This window comes from Microtus ochrogaster, chromosome 18 (assembly GCF_000317375.1).
Source record: "Microtus ochrogaster isolate Prairie Vole_2 chromosome 18, MicOch1.0, whole genome shotgun sequence".
In the NCBI taxonomy this organism is placed as follows: domain Eukaryota; kingdom Metazoa; phylum Chordata; class Mammalia; order Rodentia; family Cricetidae; genus Microtus; species Microtus ochrogaster.
The window spans coordinates 20,756,668-20,766,585 of NC_022020.1; the positions used below are offsets into that span (position 1 = coordinate 20,756,668).

At 37.4% G+C, this 9,918-nt stretch overlaps 1 protein-coding gene across 3 annotated transcripts in view; it reads left to right on the plus strand.

Moving 5' to 3' along the window:
• Window positions 1–9,918, plus strand: part of Iws1 (IWS1, SUPT6H interacting protein) — a 34,377-nt gene that overhangs the window by 17,282 nt on the left and 7,177 nt on the right. For all 3 annotated transcript variants that reach the window (XM_026783447.1, XM_005355864.2, XM_026783446.1), the window contains exons 5-12: window positions 595–652; window positions 1,041–1,138; window positions 3,039–3,189; window positions 4,321–4,403; window positions 6,315–6,444; window positions 7,265–7,382; window positions 8,092–8,203; window positions 8,827–8,883. In XM_026783447.1, coding sequence (XP_026639248.1) covers window positions 595–652; window positions 1,041–1,138; window positions 3,039–3,189; window positions 4,321–4,403; window positions 6,315–6,444; window positions 7,265–7,382; window positions 8,092–8,203; window positions 8,827–8,883 — 807 coding nt within the window. The remainder of the gene's footprint in view (window positions 1–594; window positions 653–1,040; window positions 1,139–3,038; window positions 3,190–4,320; window positions 4,404–6,314; window positions 6,445–7,264; window positions 7,383–8,091; window positions 8,204–8,826; window positions 8,884–9,918) is intronic.

Consider the following 9,918-nt stretch of genomic DNA (forward strand, 5'->3'; position numbering starts at 1 on the left):
TGAGTGGGTCTCGGTTAGGGTCGGTGCTGAAGTATTGTACGCACTACAACATGAGTGGGTCTCGGTTAGGGTCGGTGCTGAAGTATTGTACGCACAACAACACTAGTGGGTCTCAGGGTTAGGGTCGGTGCTGAAGTATTGTACACACTACAACATGAGTGGGTCTCAATATGTTGACTGAGGAGATTGAAATGAGTGAGTTATGGCTCCATTTATGTGGTGTTTAAGAGCTTGCAAAATTTATGGTGCTGGGGTCAGTGATCATGTTACCTCTGGGTCTTGGTGGTGGACGGTTTATTTAAAAAGGCTGTAAGGGGTTGAGGATGTGGCACAGTCAGTGGAGTGTTGGAAATGAAACAAAATGCCCTCACCTGTGGGTTGAGTGCTGCATGAGAAAAGGCTATGAGGAAGCGTCTAGAGAAATAGGCTTCTTTGCTTAGGGCACTCGTTATATGAGTGCTTATGTTTGTTAAAGCCCATTGACCTTTGTGCCTAAGGTCTGCACATTTTACTGTCCATAAATACCTTGTTTGTAAAATGATCCGTATGCAAGTGTAAGAAAGCTGATGGGTGGTTTTATATTTGGTTTTCTAGAAATCTTATTGCAGATATATTTGGAGAATCTGGTGATGAAGAAGAAGAGGAATTTACAGTAAGTTTGATAGGATTATTGTTTTAATTGCATTGTTTCATTTCTGTGGTAGCAGTTCTCTAATACAACGAAATAGTACAAAGCCTTACAAAGAATAAAATGATTTCAGGTTGGAGAATTTGGTAAATGCAGGTCAGTGTCTCCTACCCTCTGAATAGTATGCTGACATGTGTATGATAAAAGACTAAAGCATGGAAGTGCTTCCTGGAACAAAGCAGACGCCCACACCAGTGGCCAAGGGGGAATCTTTCCTGTACCACTCTAGATACCTGTTCAATACGCTTTGTCCTTTGCGCTATATTATTTAATGTGAGAAGTCGGGAATTGTTTGAAGAAGGAAATCTGTAAGGTGGTTATGATAGCTGGGCTTAACTCACTGTACCTTTAGGGCTTTAACCAAGAGGATTTGGAGGAAGAGAAGAATGAAACACAGCTGAAAGAAGCTGAAGACTCGGACTCTGATGATAACATCAAAAGAGGAAAGCAGTGAGTGTTTTGTGTTGGTTTTAAGAAAGTTCAACCAAACTGAGAAAGGTGAAGGTAGAGACTGATGAGCTTTCCTGTTTCTCATCTAGGTTCCCAGACTTGAAGAGAATGTTTCGTATTTCTCCTTCACCTCCTCAATATACTGTTAGTGAGATGTTCGCTGTTACTTACTCTGTGCTCAGATGTCATAAATTATAGATTATACGATACTTCTAATTTATAACTTAACATAAAATAACTTAATATAAAAATTTTTGAGGGAAAAAAGTTCATTTTGGGTGGCAGGGGAAGCAAATCTAAAGTAAATACAAAAATGTTTCTTAATTATACTCTACTTTACTTCTGTTAAAATAATTGCGAACCGTGTCCAGAAAAAGATGATGCCATGAATGAACTGTTCACAGTTGTGAAGGTTATGCTTTCAGTGATGTGCAAGAATTAAGAAGCAGAATTTAGGTGCTTCTTTGAGAAATTTGAATTTATTAGTATGTGGCAGAATGAGATAACACCCTCTCAAGTGTAAGTAATGATAGCTATAAAGGCCAGGCACTAAGCACTCGGGAGGCAGAGGCATTTGGATCTACTCACTTTGTTTTAAGTTATGCTCTTCATTACTAAAAAGTGGCAGTTGATTCTTTTTTTTCATAGTCATGGTTCATAAGACAAAGCATTCAAATAATTAAACATTTTCTATTTTTAAAAAAAGCAGTTCACCTCAACTGAATGTGCTCCTAACCAAAGATTTGAAATGTTTGTTCTCAACCTCATGGATGACAGGTGTAAATGTGGCATATGAAAAGCTTAGGCCTGTTTGTGTTACTATTTATCAGTACTGCAGAACAGGAATTGGATATGAAGTGTAAGGTTCACTCTTGTGGTAGTAAGTTATGTGTATTTGAGCTTTTTAAAAAAGTAGTGTTGGGGTGTATCGTGTAGCTCAGGTTGGTTGAAGAAAAGGCATTCTAAGAAGAATTTTTCTTTAATTTTTTTTTAAAAGAAAACAGACTATCTTTTTCATTTTTACATACCAGTCCCAGTTTCCACTCCCCTCTTCCCCATCCCTCCACATACCTCCCACCTTATCCCCCATCCACTCCTCAGAGAGGGTAAGGCACATTGCTTTGGGAAAGGTCCAAGGTCTTCCCTACTATATCTAAACTGAGCAAGGTATCCCTCCAAAGAGAATGGGTTCCCAAAAATCCTGGTGCCACTGCCAGTGGCCCCGCAGTCTGCCCCAGCCATACAACTGTCACCCACATTCAGAGGATCTAGTTTGGTCCTATGCCCAAGATGAATTTTAAGGCCTATGTGGTAGCAAGAAAGTCCAGCCTCTCTCATGGACTGAACTCCTCTCCAACAGCTGTACAAAGGTGTATTTATTGATTGTTACACACAAGTATTTCCTCATACCAAGGTCTCTAATCTAATTTATGTGTCTTACTTAAGGAAAGCATCACATTGCCTGCCCCCTCCCCAGCCCATTATTCTGTATCATTTGCAATACACAATAGTATAAGATCGAAGTCCTGGGGTGGCTGCAATACCCCTTAAGCAAAACAATTGCTGTTTTCCATGAGGATTCTTCAAGGTCAAAGTACTTTTAAAGAACAGCTGTTCATTCTAATATCTACCCTGGATTCAGTAACTCTGCTAAATTCATACAGCAAAGTAGCACTTTGCCAAGCATGGTGGCACACACCTTTAATCCTAGCACTCGGGAGGCAGAGGCAGGTGGATCTCTGTGAGTTTGAGGACAGCCTGGGCTATGTATAGAGACCCTGTTTCAAAACAAAACAAAAGTAGCAATTCTTTGACTCAAGATTAGACAATTTGATGTGTTCTTAATTGTAATTAAAGAAGGTGTATGATTAAAGAGCTTGACTTTTGTGTTACTGCCTAGTATGGACTTTCTGTCGGATTTTGAGATGATGTTACAACGAAAAAAGAACATGTGTGGCAAACGTAGGCGAAATCGAGATGGGAGTACTTTTATTAGTGATGCAGATGACGTTGTGAGCGCCATGATTGTAAAGATGAATGAAGCTGCTGAGGTAGGATGTCACTTCTAAGTTACCGCCTTCATTCCCCACAAGATTGATGGTGTGGTATCTTTTTTCCTTAAATGTTTAACTTTAGACTATTGTAAAAGATTTGTTGCTTTCTGTGATAAAGTATCTACTTGCTAAATTTTAATCCTATAAGTTTTAATTTTCAAAATTTAGCTTATTTTGGTTAGAAAAAAAAAGTTAAGTAAAAATGAATCTTTAAGTGAATGGAAGGTTTGTTGTCATAGCTACCTTGGTCCATTACCAAGGTTGATGTCTGTTTAAATATAAAATATGCTAAAAAGTCATTTGTTGTTTTACCCCTGATCAGTAGATTGTAGCTGACTCATTGTACTAGAATATATATTCCTTTAATTTGGAGATAGATAGATAGATAGATAGATAGATATTGAATTATTGAAAATTGGCAAATGTGTTTAAAAACTAATTCTGATCCTTGAGAACTTGCAGAGATGCTTTTGTTTTTTGTTTTGAGATGCTGGGAACTGAACCCAGGCACTTGGCAGCCAAAGGCAAATGCTCTATCACTCAGCTTCACCACCAGCCCCTTGCTGAGATAGTCCATGGGGTTTGATAATCTGTCTTGGCTTTATTTGAAACAGTTCGAGTGTGTCAAGAAAAATAGGTAGATGTATAATTAAATAAACAACCCTGTGTTTGTTGAAATGTACACTGGATATGCTATTGTATATTTGTAGAATTTAGTATTTTTTTATAATTAAAAAAAGTAGAAATTACCCAAGTAATATTTTTGGTAATAGGCCATACTTTCCTTGCTCATGGAAAGATAATTCTTGAAGATAAACCAGACTTTCACAGCTATATACTGTTCCTTGAATGAATTCCAAAGCTTAGAAAACTTTTTAGTACTATAAATGAAGTTGTCTCTCAGTTCTGATCGTTAAAAAGGAATGTAACAATATCTGTGGGTTTGATTGATGGGACAGATTAGGAGTTTGGCTTTGTGTAAAACAGCTCCTCCTTTCAGAAAAATTATACTTTCTTTGAGTAATTATTTTAAGGTTCAGAATTGTAGTAGTTGTTATAATTATGTATTAAAAGTTAATATTGCTTTATTTTAAACCCTTTTGGGGGGGTATTCTGTTTTTTGAATAGGAAGACAGGCAATTGAATAATCAAAAGAAGCCAGCACTGAAAAAATTAACCTTATTGCCTACTGTGGTTATGCACCTTAAAAAGTGAGTATTTTGTTTTTCTGGAAAAAAGTTCCTTCTAATAAAATGATATTCAAGGTGGGTAGTGGTGATGTAATCCTTTAATCCCAGCATTTAGAGGCAGAGGCAGGCAGATCGCTGATTTCAAGGCCAGCCTGGTCAACAGAACGAGTTCCTGGGCAGCTAGAGCTACACTGTAACAGGAGGAGCAGGCTGCTTGTTGTCCATCCTGCCTGGCCAGATAGCTTCCACCCGAAATAATCACACAGAAACTATTCATTTAAACACTGCCTAGCCCATTAGCTCTGGCCTCTTATTGGCTAACTCTTATATCTTGATTTAACCTATTTCTGCTAATCTGTATATCACCATGAGATTGTGGCTTACTGGGAAAGATTTAGCATGTCTGATTCTGGCAGCTCCATGGCAGTTCTCTCTCCTCCTTCCCAGCATTCTGTTCTGTCTACTCCGCCTACCTAAGTTTTGCCCTATCAAAGAGGCCAAGGCAGTTTCTTTATTCAACCAATGAAAGCAACACAAAAACAGAAGGATCTCCTACACCATTTCCCCTTTTTTGTTTAAACAAAGAAAGGCTTCAACTTCAACATAGTAAAATTGCATACAACAAAAGTTATCAAGCAAGAATTACAGTTACAATATTTATATCTATTTATCATAACTAAGGAAAACTATAACTATCTGTTCTTCAATTCCATCAAAGATTTTAGAAGAATATAATATTACCTAAGTAAACAGGAAGTGCATTGTAAGTACTGTGTAGCCCTGGTTGTTCTGGAACTTCCAGTCTGGCTTCAGACTCACAGAGAGCCACCTGCTTCTGCCTTCTGAAGGCTGGTAGGCGTGCACCACCACTGCCCGGCTCATAAATTTTTCTTAAACCTTAGTGCTTTTTACAAACAGAAAACTGGTAATATTAAAGAAAACCTGGAAATTTACTAATTTTATTCTTTGTAGACAATTGAGACCTTGTAAATTTTCATCTATTTTTCCCAAGGTAGTAGGAAACAGCAGATCTTGGGAGATGTTGCTTGGAGCTCATGTACAGATTTATTTCACTTGGACATCAGTGTCATTGCTCTGCTTTAATGATGCTTTTCCTAAATCCTTGTTGAGAAATTCTTTGATTAGTTTACTCACAGTCAGAAACAGCTTTGTTTTCTCATTGAATAAAGTTACAGCCTAGTTTTGGAGTTGAAGAAATGCCTTAGCACACCAGGGAGCCAGCTTGAAAACTATTTTCTCCATTGTAACAGGCAAAGTTACTTTGCAGATTTCACATAGATATGTTGCATTTTTTAATTTATTCCATTGCATACTGCAGAGTTTAAATATTGGTATTCTATTGAGATATGTTCTCCCTTCAGGAAAACTATATTTTCTTTGTTTTCTGAGAGAATAGCACAGTTGTTTTCCCCACTCTGAAACAAAAAAAAAAAAAAAAAAATAGGTTGAGTTTGTTGTTGTTGTTGTTTTTTTAGTTGTAATAATTGGGCTTCATTTTTTTGACTATCATTGATACCAGTTTAATATATTCATTAAACCTGCATATCTTAGTGAGTTACCTTTGAGTGTAAGCTTTTATGCTGCTTTTAAAACTAGGAGTTGAGTAAATATTGAGTATATAAATAATTCTTTAAAAGCAGTTTTTAAATTATTTATTTATTATGTATTTAATATTCTGTCTACATGTATGCCTGCAGGCCAGAAAGAGGGCATCAGACCTCATTAGAGATGGTTGTGGTGGCTAGGAATTGAACTCAGGACCTTTGGAAGAGCAGGCAATGCTCTTAACCTCTGAGGCATCTTTCCAGCCCCATAAAAGCAGTTTTTTTAAACATCACTATGTAAGTAAAATCAGAGGGTATAGTCTTGGCATTATTATCGTGTTTATCATTATTATCATTACTGTTGCAGGCAGGATCTTAAAGAAACATTTATTGACAGTGGTGTGATGTCTGCCATCAAAGAATGGCTTTCACCTTTACCAGATAGAAGTTTGCCTGCACTGAAGATTCGGGAAGAATTGTTGAAGATTCTGCAAGAGGTTAGCATAGATAATGTGTAATTCAATAAATATCTAATGTGGTTTCTATAGTCAAGACCTGTATTTTTGTACCATTTACTTATTAATTTGTTCTGCTACAGCCTGCCAAAAAAGGGATTTTGGGAAAAGAGACCGTACCTAATAAAATGAGCATTAAAAGAAAAACTTTACAAAATTTGGTTGACAGCAGTTTTCAAGGAAAGAGTTCTTAGTGCAGCTATGGGTTTCTTTGAAGAGCAGTCTGGCAGTAAGCATGTAAGAGGCACTTGAAGTAGAAAGTGTGTTCCATTTAGAGATTATAAACTTGAATCGGAATCTCTAGTTGGGGTCCCTTTTTGTATGATTAGGACACCTTAGACAACTGCTTAACATCTGAAGAACCTCTGTGCCTAACACTGCTAGGTGCTCTGTGTCTGTATTGGCTTATCTGTCTCTCACAATAAACTTGTAAGATAGGAGTAATGCCTCCATTTTATAGATGAGGACACTAAGACAAGACAAGTTAAATGATTTATCAGAAGGCATGCAGCTAGCTGGTGGGTGTGCATAGATTCAGGCTTAGGTTCAAGGCCTGAGCTGAACTGCTATCTTCATAAGTATGCATAATTGGTATTTCCTCACATTGTTATATATCTTTACTTCATTAATACTGAAACCTTGACTTTTGATGTCAGCCCAAAGGATGTTCTATGTCTTCCTAGAGCCTAAAAATAGAATTTTATATTAATTTTCACCTGAACAAATGAGGCCTTGGAGATCTGTAAATTAGCCTCCTAGCTCCCGAGTAATTCATATGCATGTATGTCTTTTTTTTCCCCAGCTACCTAGTGTAAGCCAGGAGACCCTGAAGCATAGTGGGATTGGACGAGCTGTGATGTATCTGTATAAACACCCCAAGGAATCAAGGTCCAACAAGGATATGGCAGGGAAATTAATCAGTATGTAAAGTTTGCTTTTTATTTGTTTAATGTCTATAGAGGGAAAGATGTGCATATATAAAAGCTATATTTTTACCAATATTTGTTTACAATGATTCAGTAAAGTGGAATAGAAGAATTTTAGTGCCTATGCACAATTACTTTTTTTTTTCATATACTTAAAATGCTCTTGTTCATTTAAATATGCTTTTCAGTATTTACTATAGCAATTAAAAGCATACGTCTTCTAGCTGTGGACCAAGAATGTGGAGAGAGAGTAGAATGGAGGCCCTATAACTAGCCATGTCTAGTTCATAGTGTTGGCTCCACCACCTTCCTGCAAATACTCAGCTAGTGACTTAAGCTTCAAGCTTGGTCTCCACCTCTGTAATAAAGGGATTTTAATAATTGTTTTCTTTGGGTTATTATGAAGATTAAATGAGAGACTATGTAGAGAGCATTACTGTCAAGGAAGTTGGCCACTGATGCTGTTGTTAGCCTCTGAGACCTTTTCTTATGCTTACCTGTTTATGCCAGAGAAATCTAGATCCTAACTGAAGAACATACTGATATGAACTCTAGGTTTGTTTTCATTCTTCTTGTGTTACACATTTTAAAAAGGAATATTCTATATAATACTCTATAAATAATATTGCCCAATACTAGGGTGTGATTATTTAAAACCCAGGAGAAATACTATTTTATGGACTAAATTATTAATTTACTATAGATGAGTGGTCTCGGCCTATATTTGGACTTACCTCCAACTATAAAGGAATGACAAGAGAAGAAAGGGAGCAGAGAGATCTAGAACAAATGCCTCAGCGGCGAAGAATGAGCAGGTATGAGGGAACAGGTATGATGCACAAGTGTGATTTAATGCAGCTGTGTATGGGGCTGACCTTTCTGGGACAGCTGAATGCAGTGTGCTCCCTCACAGTGCTGGAGTGCTAGAGATTGTAGTAGTTTCGCCATTTGCAAAAAACAAGTTTCTCAGTCCCAGTTTCAAAACCCTAGGAGAAAAAAATAATGGTTCAATCTATCAGTATTCTGGATACATCCTGGGAGGGCAGGGTTATCGGTAACAAGTATAGCTTTTGTAGAACACTGGGAATGAAACATACTGCATGAATGGATATTGAGGTGAACAAACTTTAAAAGAATTACAAGTTCTCAGGCCAGCAAGAAGACTCAGAAGGTAAAGGCACTTGCTGTGAGAGTCTGGCGACCTGACAGATCCCAAGAACCCAAGTTAAGTAAGAAAGAAAAGTTATTCTCTGTCTGCCACTGTACACCCTCTAGCCTGCGTGCCCGCGTGCGCACACACACACACAATGTTTTTTAAAAGTGCTTCCTATGATTCAATATAAAGGTACTTAGTATGGTAAAAATTTGATATTTTGAAGTGCTTTTCCTAGTTGTAAGAATTTAAGATCCAGATGTCTCACTGTTTATTCTTTCCCAGCACTGGTGGTCAGACACCGCGAAGAGACTTGGAGAAGGTGCTGACAGGAGAGGAAAAGTAAGAGTTTTGTCTTGATTCTTCTTAGCATGTATAGAGGATTTCCGTTTTTCACTTTATTATAAGAACAGTATTAAGTTACGTGTTCCCATTGACAAAGGGTAATTTTTTTCAATTTGTTTATTAACTACAAAACAATGTATTGGGTGCTCTGAAAAATTAAGAAAATAGTTCATTTAATAAGTATTTTGTTGGTGCTTGCTAAGTGCTAGATTCCTTTTTAAGTTTAAAGCTTAAAGCATACAAAAGAAACTTAAAAATTTCCCTGTTGTTAAGTATAGTTCCATGCAGGGAGGTAGATCAAGATGTGTGCGTATGCGGGCAGTCCTGTTTTCAGTCAGTATGTAGACAGTGATGCTACCATCCACTAACTAAGGATGAGTAAGTAGACTTGAAGAAAGGGGTAATAAGTTACTTTTCAAGCTATTCACTATGAGCTATTTAATGAGATACTCTTAGAAACACCATGGGGTCAAGTCAGACTAGACACAGATTTTATGGTTATCTCCATAGTTGGGGAAAATGTTCAATTTACAGTCTAAAATAATAAATGAACTAACCAATTTGGCAGCAGAGTGTAGCTGAGGAGCCAGTAGAGATGTGTTCCTACATACTGGAACAGAGCCTGGAGGTGATAGTGTAGATGTTTGCTCCCTACTCCCATATCCTTTGGGGAGTTCCTATAGATTGAGTGGCTTGGGTCTGAGAGATGGCTCAGTGGTTGGAGTACTGGCTGCTCTTCCAGAGGATCTGGGTTCAAGTCCCAGCACTCACATGGCAGCTCACAACAACTGTCTGTAACTCTTGTTCCAGGGATCTCACACACATATGCAGGTAGAACAGCAATGTACTTAAGCCATAAATGAAAATTATTTTGAAAAAAAAATTAGTTTAAATGCCCAGACAATAACAGAAGAATTGTGACCTTAGTGTAGCTTGGTTATTTTCAACTTTGTCTAGAACTAAATGTAAGCACAAGTGAGACAAATAAACTGAGAAGTGTAAAGGCGCTAAGGTAAATAGATTGTATCAGTC